At 38.4% G+C, this 26,673-nt stretch overlaps 1 protein-coding gene across 1 annotated transcript in view; it reads right to left on the minus strand.

Moving 5' to 3' along the window:
• Positions 1–26,673, minus strand: part of grin2ab (glutamate receptor, ionotropic, N-methyl D-aspartate 2A, b) — a 169,280-nt gene that overhangs the window by 48,528 nt on the left and 94,079 nt on the right. The window contains exons 5-8 of the mRNA XM_081608990.1: positions 5,671–5,837; positions 3,979–4,113; positions 3,781–3,880; positions 1,566–1,771 (exon numbers count right to left, since the gene is read on the minus strand). Coding sequence (XP_081465116.1) covers positions 1,566–1,771; positions 3,781–3,880; positions 3,979–4,113; positions 5,671–5,837 — 608 coding nt within the window. The remainder of the gene's footprint in view (positions 1–1,565; positions 1,772–3,780; positions 3,881–3,978; positions 4,114–5,670; positions 5,838–26,673) is intronic.

The following is a 26,673-nucleotide window of genomic DNA, read 5'->3' on the forward strand; positions in this document are numbered from 1 at the left end:
CCTCAAAATCCAGCTTCACTGTTTTTTATTCTTGTTGTTTTTACAAAATCCAATAATTCACTGAGAGAAATTACATTGTTTTAGGACACATAATAAAGTTAAAGAAAGCTGCTAGTAAGAGTTCTATTAGATCAGCATATTAACAGCATTATTGTTGGAGGCTTAATATATATTTTAATGAACTAGTAAGGAGGATGACAAAATTTTGACTCCTACTCTAATGAGGGTGCTCATAGTTCATTCCAGATAATCAGAGCTGAGCAACATAACTCTTATGTGTTTATTAATGTAATATAGACTTTGGAATGTATTATTTCATATTTTGGCCATTGCACATTTCATATTCATGAGACAGTTACAATATCACAGAGCAGAAACACAAAGACGAACAGCATGGAACAGTCCTGTGATTATACGTTCATATTTCTACATCTTTCTCTTCTCTTATTGTCTAAAGAACCAGACAAGGACCCTGTCACCACAGACAGCTGCAGACACCTGTTAATGAAGTATGCAAATATAGATCAAATCATAGACCACTACTTTACACGTATGAAGTCAGATTTTCTTTTCAAGCAGTCATCATCATAAGTTCTCTTTAGTTTTTGAAGGTTCTTTATTTCTTTGCCTGTTTTTTTAACTCATTCTCTCTCCTATTGGGTTCCTCCCAGAGTCCAGAAACATGATTTAGGGTGATAATTTGCTCTGAATTGTTCTTAGTTGTGGGAGTGTGTGTGCATGTGTGTGTCTGTGTGTTTGCATGGTTTTTGGTCCTGTTTGGTCCTCTGTGCTTCCCTGGTGACCCGTGTACCTCAGGGTGTACCCCACCTCACCAGCCCCTAAACTCTGAATAGGGGCTGGTGACTTATCTCTGTCCAGCCATCACTTTTTTATATAATTACTGAAACAAATGAAAGTTTTCCCTGATACTGATATTTTGGGAGATGCAGTTGTATGAAGTGTTTTAACAGAGAACACAAAGGAAAAGACAGTTGACTCAAGACTTTTGCACAGTACAGCAAACATGAACATAGCTGCTAGGAGACGTGTGCTGTCCACAGAGTTGAATGACAAAAATAGCAAAAAGAAGAAAGCTGATAAAACCTGCTATACAACTGAGTTATTGGAAGTGCATCCTGTCATGAAGCAGAAACAAACCCACATCAGAAGCTGCTGAGCTCCATTAACACAGAGCAGCAGCAACATAAAGGTCTGCCTTTTACTGTTTTGTCTTTTAGCTAAGGAGACACAATTGGCTTCAAATAGCTGCACACAAAAGCTGACAGTGTTAAATGTCATTAGAAATCACAGAGTTTAACACTGCTGTCATCTCAGCTTCCTTTCCAACACCATTCCTCTCATTAGAACATTAAAAGGGTTATGCAAGACTGCTGAACACTGAGCTACAAAGACAAGCTGAGTTATGCAAGTCTGTAGACCCCAATTTTCTTACACTGTGGGTTATGCTCACACATAAACCCACTCACACACACACACACTCACTCACGCACGCACCCCCCCCCCACACACACACACACACATGCATGTCATTCAAAAAAACTCACCCGCGCAGGGCACTAGGAGGGAGCTTTCCCGGGCTCCTGTCTGATGGCGTGCTGATGCAGCCAGCCTGGGCCTCCGGCAAATCCCCCTTCTCCCGTAGCATGGAGGAGGCCGCAGTGGAAATAATGCCCACCCCGTCCCGCACCCGCGTCTCCAGTGGGTACTCCCAGTCGTCATAGGATACGGAGATCATACCCAGGGGATACATCTAAAAGGAAAACAGTGGCAAACATAGATTCAGTTTTACTTCAATTCAGCATCATAACCCCAATTTGTAACTTTTTTCTGTATTCCTCTGAGGTGTCAAAGTTTCCTCTGCTATACTAAAATAATTCAAAGCTGGAAGTTCCACAAGTATGAATCTTTCTTACACTGAGCATCTCCATCAGTTCATCTGTTTAAATCTTTCAGCCTATCCCCCGCCTTCTTTATTCATCTCAGTTTGGTGTTGACTCTGTAGTATAATATTTATACTCAGATCAAGTATAAACATTCATCTCCAGGCCGAAGTCCAACAGTGATGTGACATTTCATGTGATGTCACTGGTTCAAAACTATGAAATTTATTACCTTTTGAATTGTGGATCATCAATGACCTCATTTTTTTTATTTTATTTAAATATAAGCTAAAGAGCATTTGTTTAGAACGAGACAGAACTTGAACTAAACTTTGTTTAGAAATGTGACAGTGACACTTTAATATTTCTACCTATGTTGGAACATTGTTCTGTTTTCATGTTTTTATTTTATTTTTTATTTTTATTAATCCACTAATGGAAAGTACTTTGGTTCAGTAGTCATTGTTATAAAGTGCTATCCAAACAGTATTTCACTGATTGATGGATGGATGGATGGATGGATGGATGGATGGATGGATGGATGGATGGATGGATGGATGGATGGATGGATGGATGGATGGATGGATGGATGGATGGATGGATGGATGGATGGATGGATGGATGGGATTGGACTGGATAAAAAAGTTTGGAAATCCATAGATTGCTAGCAAATACTCTTTTTTTCCATATTTATTCTGAATGGAAAAATAAGTGAAATGCTGGACTTTTCCTGCCAATGTGCAGACTCTGATTCTTTTCTCAACATGTTTAACATCTGTGCAGCCCTGTATCATCATTCTCTCACCCCTTTGTTTAACTGTCAGGAGTAGTATTTATTTTTATGTAGGCTGATTTGATGCTGTCTCTTTTGGCTAAGGGGTCAGAGCAACTCAGTCTTAAAATTTCAAATATTTCCATTGATATCATCTGTGCCAAGTCTGACATACTTTCTGCTCACCCCATGAGTTGAATTGGTGAAAATAATGAATTATAGATGAAGACACTCAATGAAAGACAAAGCTTCTTTTCAGAATGCAATTCAACTTTTTAAAGGGGACATATAAAGCAAAATCCACTTTTTGAGCCTTTAAACATTAGGGTTAGGGCTTTGTGTACTTTGAGTGTCTAGGAGTACAGTGTTTTATGTATATATATATATATATATATATATATATATATATATATATATATATATATATATATATATATATACATATATATATAAATAAATTCACTGAATAAATGTATGTACATTATAGGTTGAATTTTCTATATTTTCTTTTTACAAGATTAGACTTCTGTAATAAAATAATAATTTATTTTAAGGCATTTACCTCTTTACCAAACAGAACTAAATAAAATAAGTTCTGCATTCATGTTGTGATCTTCAGTTATAAATGTTAACATCTCTGCTTGTTGAGCTTTATGTCATCTTAAAAATGAAAATGTTTTTTTTATGATGATACAATTATGAGTTACATATATTTTAACAACGTTGCACAGCTCTGTCTTTTAGACAGTGCTTTATCTATTTTCACATATTTCCATATTATTTGGACAGAATAATTAACTTAGATTATGTTTAGATAATATTTGAACAGAGATACTTAACATCCTGCTTTAGGGCTAGTAAATGATTTCAGACACAAAGAAAGAGCTCAATGAATGGGAAAAATAACCATTATTAACTCCAGCAATGAAAAAATAATAATCTATGTTCATTTAAAGTATCACTTATTAGTGTTGGGTAGGGTAAAGTAAAGAGAAGAAATTTGGGGCAGGTAGACGACGGCATGAACAGCTTGGTATCGAAATAAATCTTGTACTGTCAAAGCGCCTGAAAGTGGCCACCTGTTTACAACATCGTGAGCTCCACTACCTCAGGGGTAAAGTCTGGATTTCCAGTGGTGAGGCTTGACACAATCCAGATGTAACCGGCTCCTATTAGACCCAACGACCGAGCTTCCTCCAGGATATATCTGTCAGGGAGAGCAGACAGATTCACAGCTGAAATCTGGCAGAATGTGACAAAGAAATACAAACACCGTGGTAGAAAATGAAAGACACCAACACTCACACTGCCTCATCCTTGGAGCAGTACAGCAGTATAACAGGGCTCTGTATCCTCTTGAGGGCAATGTGTGATTTTGAGTTGGGGTCACCATCTACAGCATCTAGTGTCACAACACTCTGCAGGTCCCAGCGCACAAAGCTGTAACAATACACCATGAAATAATACAGGTGCTTAATCTGGTTAGCAACCATGAAGAAATATTAACGATCAGGTATCACACAGCGCATTTCTGAAAAATGTGTTGGTATTTCTGGCTGCAGAATCCATTAACTTTTCAACTTGTGTTAGTGCTCTGGGTTTCTTTGAAAACAATAAATAAACATGATACAGGGATAAATGAAAATGATCACAAAACTACTTTCAAACCTTTTCCTATTTTTCTATTTAAGCAAGCACATAAAAAACATGTGTTATGTAAACTAAGCTAAATACTTAGAGATATGAAAGGATTGAGTGGAACATGAAGTCTTTCAATGTCTTTCGAAATCTCAGCATCACATAAATTAATTAAACACATTTATTTAAAAAGCATTTCATTTATTTTTTGATTATTGTAATTTATAACTAATATAATCAAAATGAGATTAATCAGAAAATAAAAATATTGCATAGAAATGAATAAAAATAAGGATGTTTAATACAGAAAATACAACACACTGAAACATATTTACAGCTTGGATTCTGACCCTCTCTATTGCCTCCAAAATATATTAAATTAAAATACAGGTAAAATTTAGTTTCAGCCTTTTTTGTCTTAGGGTCCAGTCCCTATGCCTCTGCAGTCTTAACACAAGTCATGCAGCAGTTCTAGTTCATGACCTGGACGTGTGGAGGTTCGTCTTTTGATTCTCCCCCAGACTGTTACCCTAAGGTTTTATTTTACAATCCTATTTATTTGGTTTAATTTCAACCACATGTTTCCCTTTCACTTAAAACTGGAATATGTAACTTTTATTTAAAAAAATATATAGATATATTTTTTACATATTTGCTGAAACTGTCACTCTTTCGTGACAGTACGATATATATATTAAAACAAAATTTAGCTCCTCTGCTTTCTCCAATCAGAGCCATGAGCAGGTTTTGCTCTCTTCTACGCTGCAGCTTCTTCCTTGTTACTGACCCTGTTGTTAGCATGACTACTGATGGTGGTGGATTTTCCTGTAACAGTAAGTTGTTTCTCCACAATTACTACACTGAGCAGTGAGTATATGAGGATGACTGACAGCACTAAGACCCTCCTCCTGGCTCTGATTGGTTGTTTTTTGGTGTATTTGATTTATTTCAGCAATAGTAGCTCAGGAGTCTCTCCAGATTGAAGGAGGAGGAGAATATTGATCTTTTCACAATATAGAGGCAGTTTTAACAAACATGTAAAAATCATTAGTTGCAAAAGTTATATACAGCAGCTTTACCTTTCAAATAAAATGAAAGGTAAAGCTGCAGTTGAAAAAATAAAAGAAATCAATTTTTTGATGATATTCTAGAATAAGTTATATTGTTATTTATTGTGTAGGGTTGGATTTTATGACATCTTCTGTGATGAATTATATAGAAAACCTCAATCAAAAGCTTGTCAAAAACCTCATTATATTTCTTTCTGGGTGAAAACAAATATGTGGAACAGCACTTATGAGTATCCCAACAACACAGGATTTTCAGAGTGTGTGAGAGGGCTTCAGAGTGTATTTGTACCTGTGATCCACAGTCACTTTCAGAGTGCTGATGAAGTCCTGATAGCCGGGGAACTTGGATGTTACTATAGAAAAAACATGCCAGTCATACTCCTCCATGATTGCAAGCATGAGAAGAGCCTCCTGCTGCAAGGCTGCGCCAAACTGGAAGAAAGTGGACTTCTCATCCTGAAAAGACACAGCGGAGAAAATCAGATTTTTCTTTGCAATCAGGCAGACTATGAAAAGAGTTGAGGAGGGAGAAGGAATAAGAGGAGGAAGAAATTGGAAAGAAGGATAAAGATACAGAAAGAGCGAGAGATTCAGGCAACAAATGAGACAGCGCTGCAAGAGTGACTGTTGGCAACAAGAGGGACCGTAATGGTCGGTGATAACCGCCTCATAACTCACAGGCTTAATACACTTCAGCACTCAGCAGACTTAACAAACAGCCACAGATTATCTTGAAAAGTAATTGATTCCAAGACTAATGTCATGCCAACTGACACGTTATGTGGTGCTGCTAACTCGAATTAAAAAAAAGTACTAAAATGATCATGACTGTGGCATAGAATTGTGAACAATATGGATTTAGTTAATATATCCGTTGTGAAATTACAGAACATCCTCATTTAAACTGTTCAAAATTTCACAGCATTAATTCACAATGCCCTCCTCGATTAAATCATTTAGTGTCAGCAATGAGAGAAAAGTGAAGACGAGTGTGAAAGGAAGAGGCAGCAGTGAGGACCACCAAACCAAAGCACCTATTAAAATGGATAAAACCTGAAGTGAGTGTGAAATAAGTTGCTAATGATTGCAGGATGTGTGTTAAGCTTCATCTGAGCCTCCCCAAGACACAACAAAAAGCACTACAGTCTGACAAAGACGAAGACTAGTGATGAGAGAGGAAGAAGCAGAGTGAGCGGAGGGCCAGAATGGGAAGGAAAATAACACTTCCATCCATTAGACTAAGGCTAACATATATGCTGCAGGGAGAAAAGGAGCCTTTGAAGAAAAAAATAAACATGCTTAAAATACAGTGTGCTTTACAAATTTCTTATGTTTTTGCTTTTTATTACAACAAAATGTTTTAGATCATCAGATCCATTTTAAAATTAGGGAAAGACAATCTAAGAGTAAACATGTTAATTTCATTAGGAAAGAAGTCACTGAAAACTCCAAACAGCATTATAGTTTAGTCATGGACCACAGGCATGCTGTCTGCTATCAGAGAACTGCTTGGAGGAGTAAAATTATGAGTTTTAATCAAGAGCAGCACCAGGAACACATGTTATGTTTTGAATGGAATGACGGCGATTTATCAGCGCTGCTAGCAGCTCGTCTCTCTGAAGAACGGACAACAATAAGGAGGAGAGAAACGCTGAAGCTCTGCTTGGCGCTCTGTCTGAGGTTTGCACTGACAGTGTGAAACACCAGAAATACATAGTATTAACATTGTGTGATGTACATTTTATTTGTTGTTTTTAGTATTATTATTTTTCATAAAGTTCATTTGTGCCTTTTGGTTTATATCTTTTGACTGCAATACCTAAATTCAAAAAGTTGTACATTTAAAGCGATGAAGTGCAAGAATGTAATCATATTTATAGCTGGATAATCAGCTGATCTTAGTTTTTATCTTTATGTTTGGGGGGACAAAAAAATAATATTCTATGATACAAAATGAGTGTAGTGTTCTTAGTTTGTGTGTAAAGTTTTTGTTGGATTTTTTTCTGCCTTCTTCCTAATGCCATACATTTTTTATGTATGGCATTAGGAATACATCAATTCCTAATTAATTTTACTGTTAAATTAACAGTATAAATTAAATACCACTAATTTATTTCAGATCATCAGACCAATACCATCTACCACTAAATTGGAAAATTGGAATTTGCTAAATTGGAAAACATCATTACTGTGTGACAGTCGTTGCACTTTGGGGTTGATTTTACTGGCATTTGAAGTGCACCAGAGTTCGCTTTAACCAAACAGAGACCTATGATGCAGAAACGTAAAAGTTTCCATTCTGCAACATTTTCTTCAAATTCATTCTGACTTAAATTGACAACCTTGATTTGAAGCCTTGTCCTTCTTTTCTCTAGATAGTAAAATAAGCCATAAACATATAAAAAATGCCAATCAAACTAAAATAAGTAAATAAGTGAAAAAATGCCATCATCAACTGTGATACTGCCAGCATTTTAAAACAACCATGACACAATTTTTTTGTCATAGTTTCCAGTTTTACATAAGTCTACTTAGAGACCCCACTGTCTTCTGCTGAATTTAATGGTCTATGTGTGCATTTTAAATGATTGCAGGTTGTTCTGTAGTTGTGAAATTTTTTGTCAGAACTTAAGGTTTTGTCCTTTTGTCAAAACAAATTACTCAAATCCAGCAAACACAAAATAAATTTGACCATTCAGAGATTATCTTCCCTGCTGCACCTTGAGAAGAAAAAAAAAAAGTAGAAATGGCCAAAGAGAAAATTACACTTCAAAACGTCCCCATTCCATCAGTCTGTGGCTGCGGGTGTTTGTCTTGCTGTATACTTTTTGTGGATTTTGAAAGAAATGTTCCTCGGAGAGGTAACAAGAACTATGACAGACATGACAAGTTACAGGGAATAACTGATGTAAAAAATAACTAATGTAAAAAATAAATGATGTAAAAAATAAGGATGCTTATTGGATGAATAAACAGCTATTTCTTTAGTTCATCTACACTCTTAGAAATGGCTGTAAATTTACGCCGGAATTCCAGCAGTAACATACTGTTATTCCAAAATACGGTAGGATATTGTCAATTTGATGTCTTCTTCTCTTGTCACAATCAAGACTGACGACTGGCAGTAAACTACCGCAAAATAATTGTACAATACAGGTTTTTCCTAGGCAAGACATTTTACTTGTATTTGCATCTTAGATAACCAGCATTTAAAGACAATATTAAACTGGAAGAAAAAAATACTTTCCATAATAAATATTTTAGGGGATGAATCAAAATCTACAAAGCATAATCAAAAGTGTTAGATTACCAGTGTTGATGTTATATGTTAAAATACAATGTTAAACACTTGTTTAGTCAAATTTAAAGATAGGTTTGTCAGCTTCCCTAAAGAGATGGTGTTTGATAAAGACCCAGATAGCAGAGAGTGATTGAAACAACATTGAATCAATATTGAAAGTGGTCGGTGACTTGTATGTTGAATCAACGTTAGGGTTTCAACCATAACTGAAATTATATCAATGTTGATTCAGCCACCATTTGTATATCAATTGACATGCATATTTGTGTTGTTATTGCATCGAATCAATTAGGAATCAATGTTGATTCAACCTTCATCTGAACGTGGATCTACATGAAGATTTGGGTTGATTTCATATTGAATGAAAGCTAAGGATTTATGTACATTTTTAGGTCTGATAGGTCTACATAACATACCACTAAAAGTTTCTTCACTGGTGTTAAACACTATATTATTGGCAGATCATGAGTAAACTGTGTACAAAAAATTTGATATAAAACATATGTTTGATATAACATTTTATTTAAGAAAAGAAGGACAGATCTTTAAACATATTTGACTCCTTTTTGACTGTCAGAATAACAGTCTATTGTCCACAGAAGAACAGAGTCCATGAGGTTAAGCTTTGTACTGTATGAACCAGGGAAACGGTACAAGTTGTGGTAACCCCAGTTTCACTCTGGTTGGCGTCACTTTGATTCCTTGTGATGTCTTCTTCTCGTTCTGGCGTGTAATGAAGCCACTTCTTGACAGTTTTACTGCTGTCCTCAAGAGTCAGCTTTTGGTCAAACTGCAGAGCAACGGCTGAAAAACACAAAATTAAAAGTGAGGAAGGTGCCGGTTAGAAAGATGATAAACATTTGAAAAGATCTGAAAAACATTGAAAGATTAAACAGTGTACTGGTTACAGGTCTGAGAACAAATACAAACCATATAGTTCCCTATGTACACTCACTGTTAATTTTTATCTTAATCTTTCATTAATATTTATCTTAATGTTTACTTATACAACTACATTTACCTATGAAGCTGCAGTTTAGTGTAGGATTTATGATGCTGCACTCATGTTAAAATGAGGGAATCAATATTTAAAATAAAGGCCGTTTATCAGAAAACCTAAAGATAAAACTCAGGGAGGATCAGGGTTTATTCAACACACCAGAGACAGATAAATAGATCAAAATGTGATTCATACTGTAGTTGGAAAAATGATTTATAATTTATACAGAATAAACTTCCATCAAACAGCTGGTTTAATCTTCAATCAACTATAAATATTTACAAATAAGTTTATCAAATTCATTACAAAATGTCCACGTGCTGATAAATATCCCACACCAGTAATAATAGTCCAGTTCAGTTTAACCAGTTACCAATCCAAGAAACAACTGACAGAATTGGTCATTTTCAGGTTTAGTGCCTTACATGTTTTAAGTGTTTCCCTTCTGCCTCACCTGGATTTAATCTGTGGATGATTAACAACATTCTGCACTTCTTGATGGCTGCAGACTGTCATGCAAATATATAACTCAGTTGTTCTGGAACAGGCACATCTAAGCACGTCCCTAAGCACATCATAATAAAAAAATGAAAAACAAGTGATTACTATCACAACAATTTAAAACCCACCTGGAGCAGCCAGCCTTACACTTCCTTGTCCACCACATGCTCTCTCAGACCAAACAATAGGCCCCGTCCTATTTTAAAAACTCAAATCTCACAAAATTTCACAGGATTTCATACTTAGGCCTGGAGCGGTGGGCAGGATGAAAATAATACAAAATGAGACATGACCTCAATTATTAAAAATATCTGTTTTGCCCCAAAATAACCAGGATTACTATGGGCACAAAACAATGCCATTATTTTTTAATAAACACATTTAATATCAAAGTAATATTGAAAAACTTACCATAAAACTGCTCAGAGGAGAATTCAATTCAGAAGCCAGTTGCAAACAAACCAGCAGCAAAATGGCTGTTTGGTTGGGACAAACCACTAGTGTAAAAAGGGGGAGTCGGACTGTACAACTCCTAGTAGAGACTTGTAGATGTTTTTGTGTCAACACATTATGTACAGTCAGTAATAATATTTATAGAAAAGTAAGAAAATGTACATAAAGGAATCACAATCCAATGTTCTCAGCATGTAGTGCGTAATTTGAAACATGATTAACCTCCACTTAGTAATAAAATGTTCTGACCCAGAGCTCAAGGATGGGGGGAGGGAAGAAGGGATGAGAGAGGGTGAAGAGGTGAAGGCTTGGAGGAGCAGGTGGGTGTGGGGAGTTTTGGGAGGGAGTAGGTTTAGATGAGAAGGTGATGAGGGGTGCAACAAACTGCACAGATTGCACACATGGAGGCCTTAGGGGTGGGCAATCCTGGTCCTATAGGGCCGGTGTCCTGCAACTCTTAGATGACTCCCTGGTAGAACACACCTGGATCCAACAGCTGAATCACCTCCTCTGTTCAGGCAGGTTCTCCAGAGTCCTGCTGATGACCTTATTATTTGACTCAGGTGTGTTGAAGTAGAGACACATCTAAAGGTTGCAGGAGACCCTCCAGGCCTGGAGTTGTCCACCCCTGCCCTAGTCCTTGACTCAGCCGTCGCAGGTTTGATTCCTGGCCTTGGCAACCTTTGCTGCATGTCTTCCTGCTTTTCTCATTACCCCCTTTCTTGTCAATTAACTATCAAATAAAGGCCACTAGAGCCAAAAAGATCTTTAACAAAATAAAATGTGAAAATTTAAAACCCTCACCTAAAATTAAAATTGTTTCACCCGGAGCCCAAGGAGGAGGGGAGGAGAGTGGTAAGGGGGAGGAGATTGAGGGGTAGATGGGCCCAGGTAAGGGGTGGGTGGTGGTGGGGGGAAAGGGGTGTGTGTAGAGGGGTGTGAAAAACAGCTTCCATTGATTGAACATTTAGATCACGAGTTCTTCCCCAAACCTTGTCTTCAAGGCAAACTGACCTGCGTGTTTTCATTTCAGCAAAACCCCGTTAATCAGACATCAATTAAAATCATGTGTGCCAAATTAGGGAAATGCCTAAAACTTGCAGGGCTTGGAGGACCAGTGGTGAAACACTCTGGATTCACTTTGACTTTACGTGAAATAATTAAGTTCGATACCACATTTGTATCCTTCATCTGACACAATGACTCAAACTAATCAGGGACAGATTCCCTGGTAAACCACCGTGGCTCTTTGGGTAGAGCAGTTGTGTTGTGATCAGAAGGTTGATGGTTCAATTCCAGCTTCCTCCTGCCACATGTCAACATGACCCCTGGGCACTTAACCCCAACTGGTCAGTGCATTAAATAAATGTGTGAATGTGACTCTAGTGTAAATTGCTTTCAGTGGTCAAAATGACTGGAAAAGTGCTATGTAACTTTATTTATAAGTTCATTTTTGAAGTAAATTAAATGATTTGAGTAAGACTGACTTAAATCTGTTATCTTAAACATACTTAATAAATTTGTTAAAAATAAATTAACAAATTGAGTTGGATGATTATAATATATTGAATTGGTTAAACTTAATAAGTTATGTTGGATAAATTTAATAATTCAGTTGGATAAACTTAATTGAATTGCTTGTTACCTACAGAAGCAATTCAATTAAATTGGTTCAACTATTTTCTTTTTAGAGTGTGTTTTATAGTTGTTCCACCGTTGACCTCAACCATACATGCAACCTTGGTAATAATAATTCATCATTGAATTAACATATTTTGCCAACAAGCCAACAGCGAAGCAGCTGTGTGGTTGGGCCATCCCACTCATGTAAATATGGGGGTGGACCGCTCCACTCCTGGTAGTAAGTTGTAGATGTTTTTGTGTCAATATATCCCACGCAAACAGTCAGTGAGAATTGTTATGAACAAGTAAGAAAATGTACAGAAAGGAATCAGCACCAACTATCCTCTACAGTGCTTAATTTAAAATATGCTCAGTAATAAAATGCTCTGACCCAGAGCTCGGATGAGGTGGAGGGGAGGGGAAGGGGTGTGGCAAAACAGCTGACATTGATTCAACATTGATCAGACAAATGCATTTCAGTCATTAGATTTCAACAACAAAACAACATTGATTCAATGACACAGTTTCAACGGTTTGATTGGATGGTTGTTTCATGGTTGATCCACCATCATTTGTCGACTTCAACCAAAAATCAAGCATTAATCAGACCTCGGCATTTCAGTCATCAGATTTCAACCACAAAACAACAATGATTCAATGACACAGTTTCAACGGTTTGATTGGATGGTTGTTTCATGGTTGATCCACCATCATCTGTCGACTTCAACCTAAAATCAACGATTCTAACTATTTTTCAACGTTGATTTAACATCGTGTGCTATCTGGGGAGTTGGACTAAAGCATCTGCCAACTCCTGGACAGTCTGTGGTGCAACGTGACGTTGGTGGATGGAGCTAGACATGATGTCCCAGATGTGCTCAATCGGATTCAGGTCTGGGGAATGGGCGGGCCAGTCCATAGCTTCAATGCTTTCATCTTGCAGGAACTGCTGACACAGTCCAGCCACATGAGGTCTAGCATTGTCCTGCATGAGGAGGAACCCAGGGACAACCGCACCAGCATATGGTCTCGCAAGGGGTCTGAGGATCTCATCTCGGTACCTAATGGCAGTCAGGCTACCTCTGGTGAGCACATGGAGGGCTGTGCGGCCCTCCAAAGAAATGCCACCCCACACCATTACTGACTCACTGCCAAACCGGTCATGCTGAAGGATGTTGCAGGCAGCAGACCGCTCTCCACGGCGTCTCCAGACTCCGTCACATCTGTCACATGTGCTCAGTGTGAACCTGCTTTCATCTGTGAAGAGCACAAGACGCCAGTGGCGAATTTGCCAATCTTGGTGTTCTCTGGCAAATGCCAAGCGTCCTGCGCGGTGTTGGGCTGTGAGCACAACCCCCATCTCTGGACGTCGGGCCCTCATGCCATCCTCATGGAGTCAGTTTCTAACCCTTTGTGCAGACACATGCACATTTGTGGCCTGCTGGAGGTCATTTTGAGGGCTCTGGCAGTGCTCCTCCTGTTCCTTCTTGCACAAAGGCAGAGGTAGCGGTCCTGCTGCTGGGTTGTTGCCCTCCTACGGCCTCCTCCACGTCTCCTGGTGTACTGACCTGTCTCCTGGTAGCGCCTCCAGCCTCTGGACACTACGCTGACAGACACAGCAAACCTTCTTGCCACAGCTCGCATTGATGTGCCATCCTGGATGAGCTGCACTACCTGAGCTACTTGTGTGGGTTGTAGAGTCCGTCTCATGCTACCACGAGTGTGAAAGCACCACCAGCATTCAAAACTGACCAAAACATCAGCTAGACAGCATAGGTCCTGAGAAGTGGTCTGAGGTCCCCACCTGCAGAACCACTCCTTTATTGAGTGTGTCTTGCTAATTGCCAATAATTTCCATCTGTTGTCTATTCCATTTGCACAACAGCAGGGGAAATTGATTGTCAATCAGTGTTGCTTCCTAAGAGGACAGTTTGATTTCACAGAAGTTTGATTTACTTGGAGTTATATTGTGTTAAGTGTTCCCTTTATTTTTTTGAGCAGTGTATATATTTTTGCATCACTTTTTTTGTTTGCGTCTTTGTTTGCTGCGCGTTTGCACCTGTCAACCACCGTAGTATTTTAACGATTCTTTATTTTAGTTCTGCTAGGATCCATATGGTTATATGTATTTGTTATAAGTTGCATTGTGATCAGTGTTATGGGGTTCCCCTATCTGACTCTGCTGACTTCCACCCACATGTGATGGACCTGTCATGTGGGCGAAGGGATCAGGGGAGTGGGATCTGACAACACCGGAAGAGCGGAGAGTTCAGTGTGTGTTGGCAGTGAAGCTATTCAGTTGAGTGTAACGATTTGTTAGAGGCGCAGTTGCAGCCTAAGGAATAGCAGCTCGCTCTTATGTCTAATAAATCCTGTTGGCGGTACTACATCTGCGGTGTGTTGGCATCATTACAGTATTTAACACTTTAAAAGGTAATTACAGGATTGAAAAGGTACATTTCCAGTAAAATACTGGTATCTACAGACGCCAGCTTTTTTTTTAACCGTTTTTCTGAAAGAATGGTGAAAAAAAGAAAAAAAACTGGCGTCTGTAGGTACCAGCATTTTTTTTTAGCGTTCTTTCAGAAAACCGGTAGATTACCGTTCTTTCGAAAGAACGGTAATCTACTGGCAGCTATAGACGCCAGTATTTTACCGTTCTTTTGAAAAAACGGTAAACTACTGGCAGCTAAAGACGCCAGACGTTTACCGTTATTTCACAGTATCCGTACCGTACTTGCATTAATGGTAATCTGCTGTCAGGATTAATTACAGTACAGCTACTGTGTATTTACAGTAAACTTCTGGCGTCTATAGGTACCAGCATTTTATCGTTCTTTCAGAAAAACGGTAGATTACCATTAACTGCCAGTATGTTACTGTAAATTTACAAGATTATTTCTTAGAGTGTACTTTTTCCCAGAACCTAAAATGTAATGACATTTACACTAAAAGCTTTATTATCGACTGGTTTTGGCCCATAATTTGTCCATCAGTTAAACAAGGGAACGCCTCCAATCCATTTACAAAGTGTGGCATTTGTAATTTGGAAAATGTTTCCGTGAATCCACAGGATGCAGGCAAAGGAGCTCTCAAAGAAAATGAAACTTTTCATCTAGAACTGAAAAAAGCTAAACAAATCCATCAGAGAGATAGGAAAAACATTAGCTGTGGACAAAACAACTGTCTGCTTCATTCTGAGGAAATGTACTAATAAGTGTGTGCAGGAATGGCTGCTTGTCTTGCTTTCCTGACTTGGCCCTGCGATGGGCCAGTGACATGTCAGACCCAACATAAAATCAAGAACATGATTGAACTGGTAAAGAGAACAGATAGGGAGAAGATTTTTTGGGGGATTTGATGTATGTGTATGGCTACTTCAAGAGAATGCAAACTTCACACATAAACAACAAAAACTCTTAACAAGGTTTCCAGGCACCAACTTTAAGCTGTGAGAGACCAGACTTCATTTGCATATTTAAATAAGCTCATGCTCAGTAGGTGGAAGTGCAAAAACAATACACTGACAAAAAACTTAACTTGAGGACTTGCATAAATATTCTTTTCCTCACAAAACTGTAGAGGTGCAACATACAACCATAAAATAAACACATAGACCTGTAAAACACTAAGGTGCCATCTGTGGGCAGCAAAATGAAAAAAAATCTCATAGTCAGAATTGAATGATTTAGATGGATTAAAATACACTCCTAGAAATGGCTGTAAATTTACGGCGGAATTCCAGCAGTAACATACTGTTATTCCAAAATACGGTAGGATATTGTCAATTTGATGTTTTCTTCTCTTGTCACAATCAAGACTGACGACTGGCAGTAAACTACCGCAAAATAATTGCACAATACAGTTTTTTCCTAGGCAAGACATTTTACTTGTATTTGCATCTTAGAGAACCAGCATTTATAGACAATATTAAACTGAAAGAAAAAATACTTTCCATAATAAATCTTTTAGGGAATGAATCAAAATCAACAGAGCATAATCAAAAGTGTTAGATTACCAGTGTTGATGTTATATGTTAAAAATACAATGTTAATTAAACACTTGTTTAGTCAAATTCAAAGATAGGTTTGTCAGTTTCCCTAAAGAGATGGTGTTTGATAAAGTTTCATGTTAAGATCGCCATGTTTTTGATTTTGATTATTTTTTATGAATGCATTAACTTTCTATTTGCGCAAGAGTATCAACTTATGCTTAAGGTAAGTTTATTTGTTTGGATATCGCGGTACGGCTGATCAGTACAGGGTTGCTCAAGTCCTTGAGAGCTGCTATCCTGCAACTTTTAGATGCTTCCCTGTTCCAATTAACACACTTGAATCAAATGAAAGGCTGGTTAGCAGCTCTGTTGGAGTAAAGATTCATCGAAAAGTTGCAGTACGGTAGCTCTCGAGGACTGAACGTAAGTACCCTTGGTTTATTATTTTTGTTAGCAGCTAAAGCTAGCCAAACAGGTATAGCACGGGGTGTTGGGTGGTTAAACGAACATTAAAACTGTCAGAAAGGCCGTTGGATGTGACTCCAAGTCAAGTAATGTGCAGAAAATCCACTTATTCACGGATTTTTTTATAGAACAAATCTAATAATTTCAGAAGAAATTGCAGCTTGGAAAGCTGAAATACCTGGTCACAATTCTACTTTACATGTAATTGGCTGGCATTTGCAAAACATCCAATCCAGGAGCCGTATTTATTTTCCTTGCTGCTGATTGCCTGTACTCCCAATAGAGTAAATGAAACTGTAGATATTAGCTTCTGCAGTCATCATAAGACTGTTTCTACTGTGTGCATTAATGTGTATAGGTGTGTGAACTCTTAAAGTAGACAGCATTTTTAGCATTTTTCCCAAGTATTCACCAATTTTATCATGAGTGGCTGTGGTCCCATAACCCCCACTGGAGTCCAACGTATTTCCACCTTCCAAACCACATACCTAGAGATTTACTGATGAGTCTGTGCATTAATTATACAAATACAGTTAACCTATGTACATTTTTGCGATCCTCAGGTTGCACAAACACAAAGGACCCTAAAATATAGCTTCTCTCATGAGCCAGCAAACCTCTGAATAATTCATCAGCCAAACCACAACAGTATCTCACTTGTTCTCTTTCTGCCCCGCTCCCTCCACCCCCACTCCTCATACACACAGTTTTTCATGTCAAATTTCATTTTTGTTTGCAGCAATCGGATTATAAAAATATTAAAGTATGATGAAATATCTACAGGATAATCAGGGACTACTTACACTTGTTTGAGTGCCGGCACAACAAAGAGTCACAAGACAATAGGAAGTAGAGCCTTTATGTGGTGACAGTAGATGAGGCAGGACCATCAGCTGATATGGTGAAATGACTGATGGATGGGACAAGGAGTAAATGACTTACTGAAGAGGGACAAAGAGGGGCTTGCATGCAAATGAATAGACCAGCATGGCATATGGAGGATGATGATGGTGATGAGGACAGCAATGTGCTATATTAATATTTAATGGAGTCGGTCAGATAGGATGGAGTAGCTACATTAAGTGGGTCTGACACCGTATGGCCCCAAGTTGATGCTGAGTACCATTCCACTTAGGATTGCACAAAGTAAAGACAAACTTGCATGGTAAGTTCTGCGTCAACAAAATAGTGCCCACAGCTGATTCCAGGTTCACTTTCAGTGAACTGCATGGTATGTCAGAGGTGCATATTTAGTGGTTCTCAATATCCTCAAACCAAAATGATAAAATGACCAATGGCAAAAGTTAGAGACTAGTTTTGGGAGTTCTCCTGTTCAGACACCTAAACCCGCTCAATAAGCTTAGAATTTTATTGAAAAATCAATTTATTTCAGGAACTGTGTCACTAAATCAAACACATTATATAGGTGAATTACACACAGATGGATGACTGAAAACCTTTATTTCTGTTAATTATGATGAATTTTCACTTACAGTTAATGAAAACATGTTATTTAAAATTTGAACATTAAATCACGAAGTTTCACAAAGTATTTGAGTTCCCTAATTTTCAGCTTTTTCAACAGTATATCAGATTCCAGTCAGGACTCTAGAAAGTCTGCAGTGTACCATTAATTTTACCAACTGACATGCTAATTATAGTAGCTTGTTGCACACATTTGTTTTAGGCAGCACTACATTCAAAAAACCTAAACAAAATATGAAGACAATTACCCCAGAAAACTTAAGTGATCCAAAACTAAATTGTTCATACATACATTATATATATGTCACACTGTGACATACATTTGTTTAGTTTTAAAAGAATCAAATTATTATAAAAACAGTTAATAAAAACATGACTATAAAAAGAAATTAAAATTAACAAAACTTTCTTCATGGTCTTTTAGCAGTACTTTTAGTTCACCAAGTGTCATTTGTTCTGCCAATTTATACTCGTGCTGAAATATGTACAGACATGGGGACTTTTCACAAAATAGTTGACACAACTAAGATTCAATCAACCTAGTTTTTCTCCTGAATAGTATGCAATCTTTAAGCACATTTGGGAAAAAGGACTATACTTTAGTCATGTCTCATCCAAGCAAAACAAATATTAATTGGCTGAAATATAAGCATAAAATAATAAAATCCATCTTGAACTCTGGGATGCAGCTGTCTCATTAACAATGAAGGGGGAGAAAGGTGAAAATCTCTACTGGGCGTTTTTAAATTAACATTTAAGAAATAATCCAGACTCTCCTTTTGAAATATTAAAAAGACATAGTGTCTAACGGAGAATATGCTCATGTGGAGTTTTTAAGGGTTTTTATAGACTACTCCATTACAGTAACCATTAAAAAAGCACTGATGTTGCAATGTTCTGGCTGGTACAGTGAGACTATCGCCTGATTGGAGTGTAGCCCTTGGTAAATTATGTTTATTCTTCAAATGTCAACATGCCTGTAGTTTTAGAAGCTGCTGCAGGATGCAAAACAGAAACAGAAAGACAAACTGAATAAAGTAGATAATCAGAACTAATTTCACTATCTTTTCCTAGTGTTAGAAATATATATATATATATATATATATATATATATATATATATATATATATATATATATATATATATATATATATTTCATCCACATTAACTTTTAAGTTTTAAGTGTCATCTGCTTTTCTTGTCAATGTAACTAGGTCTAATTAAAAATAGCAGGTTAGTGTTTTAAAGGAATGAAATGGGAGCAGGTAAAAAACATGGGTCAGTAAAGCATCCAAACTGCACTTTAACAGAAACATTGATAAACAAGGCACCTTTCATATAGCAACCTAATTTTCCGTGAATCCTCAGCAGCTCTTGTGCAGAGCCAAGAGCTAACAAACAGCTCGAAATCCCTCAGCTAGCAAAGAATTAGTTCATGAGATCCTCTTGTAAACAAACATCTAGGGAGGTTGGAGGAGATTGTTGTCACTTGACCAATCTCACTTCCACTCAAAGTTTTTTTTATTTATTTATTTTTTTGTTGTTGTTGCAAAACATAATGAAGGCATTAAAAGTAAAACACCATCCCCTGTTTTAACCTCACACTTTCACTTTATGGTGATTGAAGCTCATTTAAAATGAGGGCAAATACTGGTTTTATGAGCACATGTTAACATCAAACATGCACTCTATAAAAGCACTGAACACAGCAGAGTTTGCAGACTTCTATGGTGGAGATGCATCTGCCAAGCACTTCCTGAACGCAAAGGCTTTACGCTCAGTAGCCAAGGACCGGTGGTCCCTTAAGCACTGAAAGCTCTTCAGTTTTACAACACACAGACCAGACCAACAAAATGCTTTACAAGATTGACAAAAAACGGTGCATGGCACTTGCAGACATTATTTCCCAATTCTTACAGACTACTTTAGTATTCAATATGGGATGAAGTCCCAGTGCTTAGGCCTCCTGTAGTATTTAACAGTCTCGGTCTCCCTATGCAAACACGTAACAGCATTTAAGACAGCGCAGGACCTCAAACTAACACAGCTGGGCTCATACGAGTGAAACATTAGGGCTCACCACCAACTCAGACAAGCAAGTAATGGACAACAGAGCATTACATGCAGCCTCTGACTCACAAATCTCACAGCATTTCTGAGAAACCTCAGAATGTAAAATAAGGTTTGAATGCATTGCATCCCACGGCGGTTAAAACATATTTTCCACCTCTGATCAAACATTTAGTATTCCAACTGAAAGGTTTAAATTATTTTACATTATTTTGCTGCTAAAGTTGCAGTTCTAAAGAGTTTAAATTCAAAGTAGATAATCAAAGGCAATATGATTTTATTCTTCATAATTAACCTTCTTACCCTCATTTAAGATTTCTGAAAGAGAACAATCTTAAGTTACCTTGTACTAATCTTCAAAATACACTCAAATAAAAGCAGTTTATGGTATATGGTTCATATACCGTAAACCATATATGACCCTAACATGAAGTATGTACAGACATGGGGACTGTACATACTATTATATAGATATGAGAAAAATATGTCTGTACTAAAAAAAATACGTTGTAAAATTGTATCTCTCAGGGTGGCAGTGTGTTGAAGTAGCTTTGTACTTTCATTGAGATTTTTTTTATTTTACAAGCTTTCATTTCTGCCTTTTTGGAGGAAAATATCTTTTTTTGGGCAACTCGTCCTTTTTGTTTGGATCCTGTGTAGTTGGGCAGATATTGTACAATTTTTTAAATAATTTTACTATTTTGCCACAATAAATAACCATAGCAACATAGTGGTTTACAACAGGCATGTGCAGAGGGGAGAGCTGGGGGTGCTTGAGCTGAGCACCTGCCCTTTTTGCTCCTTGCCCCCAAGTGCCCTTTTGGTCTTTTTTTTTTTAACACTTAAATAATAGTCCAACAAGGATATTCATTTAGACTTAAAAATAACTCGCCCTGAATTACCATGATAGATATAATGTATGTAATAAAAGTGACATTAATGAAGGGGAAAAAAACTGAACCCAGACTTTAAGTTTAGGGTCTGGTTCACAGAGTATGAAGTTTCCTAATTATTCAATGAAAAAAAAAAAACTAACCTCAGTTAAGTAAAATAAAATTGTAATCAAAACTTTTGGAATTGTAATGATTCCTTTAAAAAGAAGTTTTGTTTAAAAGACTTTTTTTTAATTAACTCATTTTTTCTTTTACCAAACATAAACTTTTATTTGCACACATCAGAAATCTTTTGTTGTGATTTTAGGCCCTGATCAAGACGTCATGTGAGAATCACAAGCAAAACTTTGAGTCACAAACAAAAACTTAGAATATCAAGAAAAGATTTCTGACAAGCGCAAATAAGTTTGTTTTGCAAAAAAGAAAGTTAAACTTCATGAGTCAAAAATGTGTGATTTACATTTTTTTAAAAGTTTTTTTTAAGCAAAACTCAGTAGGCTTTTCTCATGGTGACATGCATTAACAATTCAATTTTTGCTTTTGTTGTTTTCGTTTTTCTGCAGTTCCACGTTAAAGTTTGATGCAGCTCTGCTTTCCTGAATGGACCATCTTCATCTCCACTGCAAGTGTAGCAAAAAGGCAGCTCTTCTTTATATAGATTACAGTCACTAAAAGGTTGCATTGTGCCCTTGTTTATATTTTTAATAGTGTAATTCTGTAAAGACAAAATATGTAAATCAGAGCTAGACCACCAGCTCTGATTTACATATCTTGCTAAATTGCGGGTTTGAATATTGCAATACTTTCACATAACAAAATAGACCTGCAGAAAGAAATTACTAATAAAATATCTTACATAGGCATAGTGTTATGCTCGATATGGAGACAAGACTGGCTACGGATACCGACTCAAGAATGGGGCCACGATCAGTCACCTCCTCTACATGGATGACATCAAGCTGTACGCCAAGAGCGAGCGAGACATCGACTCACTGATCCACACCACCAGGATCTACAGCACTGACATTGGGATGTCATTCGGACTAGAGAAGTGTGGTCGGATGGTTACAAAGAGAGGGAAGGTCGCCCACACAGAAGGGGTCTCACTCCCAGAAGGAACAATAGCAGACATAGAGCACAGCTACAAGTACCTGGGAATACCACAAGCAAATGGCAACCTCGATGAGGTCACAAGGAAAGGAGCCACAGCCAAATACCTCCAACGAATAAGGCAAGTCCTGAGAAGCCAGCTCAATGGCAAGAACAAGATCCGTGCAATAAACAGCTATGCCTTACCAGTAATCAGATACCCTGCCGGAATAATTAGCTGGCCAATGGAAGAGATGAAGGCCACGGATGTTAAGACTAGGAAGCTACTAACCATGCATGGAGGGTTCCACCCCAAATCCAGCACCTTGAGACTGTACACGAGCCGTAAGGAAGGAGGCAGAGGACTAGTGAGTGTGAGAGCCACTGTCCAGGATGAAACATCCAAGATCCATAAATACATCAAGGACAAAGCCTCAACGGACGATGTGCTCAGCGAATGTTTCAGGCAATGGGGAACAGAAGACAAGGTGCTGGAAGTACCATCATGGGAGGACAAGCCCCTACATGGGATGTACCACCGACAAATAACTGAAGTGGCTGATGTCAGGAAAACCTACCAATGGCTGGAGAAAGCTGGACTCAAGGACAGCACAGAGGCTCTCATCCTGGCCGCCCAGGAACAGGCCCTAAACACCAGAGCAATAGAGGCTCAGATCTACCACACCAGACAAGACCCAATGTGTAGGTTGTGCAAGGAGGCCCCTGAGACAGTCCAGCACATAATAGCAGGGTGCAAGATGCTGGCAGGGAAAGCATACATGGAACGACATAACCAAGTGGCGGGCATAGTGTACAGGAACATCTGTGCAGAATATGGACTGGAAGCCCCGAGATCAAAGTGGGGAACACCCCCAAAAGTGGTGGAGAATGACCGAGCTAAGATCCTGTGGGACTTCCAGATCCAGACAGACAAGATGGTAATGGCGAACCAACCGGACATTGTGGTGGTGGATAAAGAACAGAGGAAAGCCGTTGTGGTGGATGTAGCAATACCAAGTGACTACAACATCAGGAAAAAGGAGCATGAGAAATTGGAGAAATACCAGGGCCTCAGGGAGGAACTGGAAAAGACCTGGAAGGTGAAGACCACAGTGGTGCCTGTGGTCATCGGGGCCCTCGGGGCAGTCACCCCCAAACTGGAGCAGTGGCTCAAACAGATCCCAGGAACAACATCAGACATCTCAGTCCAGAAATGTGCAGTTCTAGGCACAGCCAAGATACTGCACAGAACCCTCAAGCTCCCAGGCCTCTGGTAGAGGACCCGAGCTCAGAGGATGAAACAGACCACCCGCGGAGGGTGAGAAGGGAATTTTTATATATATATATATATATATATATATATATATATATATATATATATATATATATATATATTAGAGATGTGCCTATCAGGTTTTTTCCTGCCGATACCGATCACCCATGAGGGCCGATCACCGATACCGATCACATAATTTTTAATTTTTTATCATAAACACTACCGGTAACATTATGTGGAAAAAGGAACCATGAATTCACCTTAATTTAGACAAAAACTTGTTTTTAATAACTTTTTCCAAGAAGAAAACTAAACAAAACAGGCATTCTGCAAATTGTACTGCTATCGGTAATACTATCTTTAACAGACTGATAACATATGAAGGCTCTGAAGAGGCTAAATAATGCAAAGAGCCAAAATAAAAAATCTCAACATTGCCAAAAAAATTCAAGTATAAAACATAACGTTCAAAGGCAAATACAAGTTCCATTACAATAAACAACCCTGAGTTACTGAATGAAAACTTCTTGATAGCATGGCGGCTAGCTGATTACTCCTAGTTCTGAGTGGCTGTTTCTGACTGAGCAGAGTAATTATGCAGAACAGGGAGGAGATTCATTATTTTTTTAGAAATTATCTGTCTCATGTTAGGACAGCGAAAGTTTTAATACGTATGTAAAATGTATGTTTTTAGGTTAGATGCAGCAGCTTTAGGCCCCGTTTACACGACAACGATTTCGGGGGAAAACGGAAGAGTTTTGTTGCGTTTGTAGTGTGCGTTTACACGAAACCACCGAATGTTTTCTCTAACAACGGCACAGATTGAAAACGGGTTCCAGACCAGCTCATGCATAGTATGACGCAAAACATAGCTGCTTCCTACAATCCACAGAAGAAGAAGAAACTACTCACAATGCTGGTGTTACTGTTTCCCCATCAGATACGGTTCCCTCAGCGTCTCTTCACCGCTCCGCACCGCCCAGGTGGCAAAATACACGGCTGCTTGTTCAGCGCTCTTATCTAGAGAACTACGGACCAGGACCAGCCCGGCTCCAGACGAGTTTAACAGGGGGGGCATCGACTTATTTTGGGGGGCAAAATGAGTCTACGTAGCTGAACATAGACAACAACACCAGCAGCCTACAGGCTACTTGTTAACAAGCTTAACGTGCTGTATTGATATTAGCCAGTCATCTTTTAGCTAACATCACCTGCATCCAACAACTTTACTCAACTCAGTCGGTTAGTTCGGGGAAAAACTGTGCCAAGTTATTTACGTTTTGCTGGTTTGCTGCCATGATTCTAACACACCTGCGCAGCAGCAGCAGGTCTCCTTCGCTGCCTCACAGGTGTAAACCCAGCGCAAGCGTCTCAGCGTTCATGTTGCGTTTGAAGGCGGCTCGGAAAAACAGGTTACGACTTGTTAGCGACGGATAAAACTGTTTTAACTGCTGAAAAAGGACACGGATATGGGACGTGCGGGAACTCCTATTTTATCAAATTGATATAGGAATAACAGACTGTTGGCCATTCCAAGGTAAAAACAATAAACAGCTTCCAGTCCGGGCCGCTAGACACCGTGAAAGCTCAAACAAGGTTTTTCGGCAAAGTTATCCCACTTTTTCCAACTGCATGCGCCCTAATCAGACGCACACAATGCGTGTTCTCTCACGGAAATCCACATGCCTTCAAGTACAACTTTTTTTTAAACACATGCACACTTTCAAAGTTTCAAAGAACCTAGCTCCAACTAGGCGCAGCAAGAGCATTACACGTTTTCGATGTGCACCGTTACTGTGTAAACACAGATCGTAATCAGAACGTTATCGTGTAAACGATCCAACAAAAACGGAACAAAAGTGCCGTTTTTGTTGGATCGTTGTCGTGTAAACGCCCCCTTAAAAAGAGGTTTGGTGTGAGAGTCACTACCAGGTGGAGCAAAAGCGGCGCTCTGTCTGTGAAATATTACTATCTTTAGCGCGTAGCAGCGGTTCAACAGCGAGAGCAGAACCAGTGTCTTACATCGCAGCTCGAAGACTTAAATAATTTTGCGGGTTATTTGTTTAGCTTTCTGACTGTCATGCTAATCTGGGTGAGTGTTTGTAGCTGTGCGCTGCTTTACCTGCTATCTGATCCTCTGTATGTCTTTTTTACTGCAGTGAGCCTCGATGTAGCCAAACTCCGTCAAGTATGTCATTGTTTTTATGTCGTATTAGCTTCATTGTGTTGATGCATTTTGACGTGCTTCAATTTTCCGCCGCAACACGCAAACTTTCCCATTCACTCAGTGCGTTATAGTTCCTCATCGCTTATGATTTGTTGCTGCGCGTTTGCGCAGAGTGAAGGAAAGAGGAGACCAGCTGCACAGGCAGGCTGCGAAATGAGATGCAGGTATCGGTATCGGCAACAAGAGCCAATGATCACCGATCATGCACTTTTTCAAGAAAATCGGCCCGATTATGATCGGTGACCGATTGATCGGCACACCTCTAATATATATATATATATATATATATATATATATATATATATATATAAAACATTCAAACTGAAATTTTGCTTAAAAATAAAGTGTTTTTAATCCCCTATAAATTATATCCAAACCTATAATGAGAGTGTGTAAAGTTTTGGTTAGACAAGCACAATTTATAGAAGCCATGCAAAATGCAAAACCACTGAATAGTGCCACGAGGACCTGGGTGTGATTAAGAAACAAATACCACAATGTCCTGGATTGTGTTTTTCCTTATCCTGTCAACATAAATCTCTCTATTTGTTTCATTTTCTTAGATACTGTAATACCAGTGAGACATGGGTGTCTAGAGCAGAGCAGTACCTTGCAGGCGCTCAATTCGGGATACAACAGACAAGAATTTTTAAAAATTCAATCACTGTTTTGTGATAATCTTATGCTCATTGATATTGTGATAGCACTGCAGGCTGCGCAGACAACTTACAAACTCATGTTGTTTTCCAAAATCAACCAACAACACATTGCAAACAGATTGCTACCCTGAAAAATATCCATCACACCTATGTAATATATTTTTTTCCTGACAGTAAGTCAGTGAGGATTTTGATTTTTTTATGGTTTTCTTCAGATTTTGCATAAACAATCATACTTAACATTCCTACTGTTTGT

Source organism: Poecilia reticulata, chromosome 1, assembly GCF_904066995.2.
Source record: "Poecilia reticulata chromosome 1, P_reticulata-male-v2, whole genome shotgun sequence".
NCBI lineage: Eukaryota > Metazoa > Chordata > Actinopteri > Cyprinodontiformes > Poeciliidae > Poecilia > Poecilia reticulata.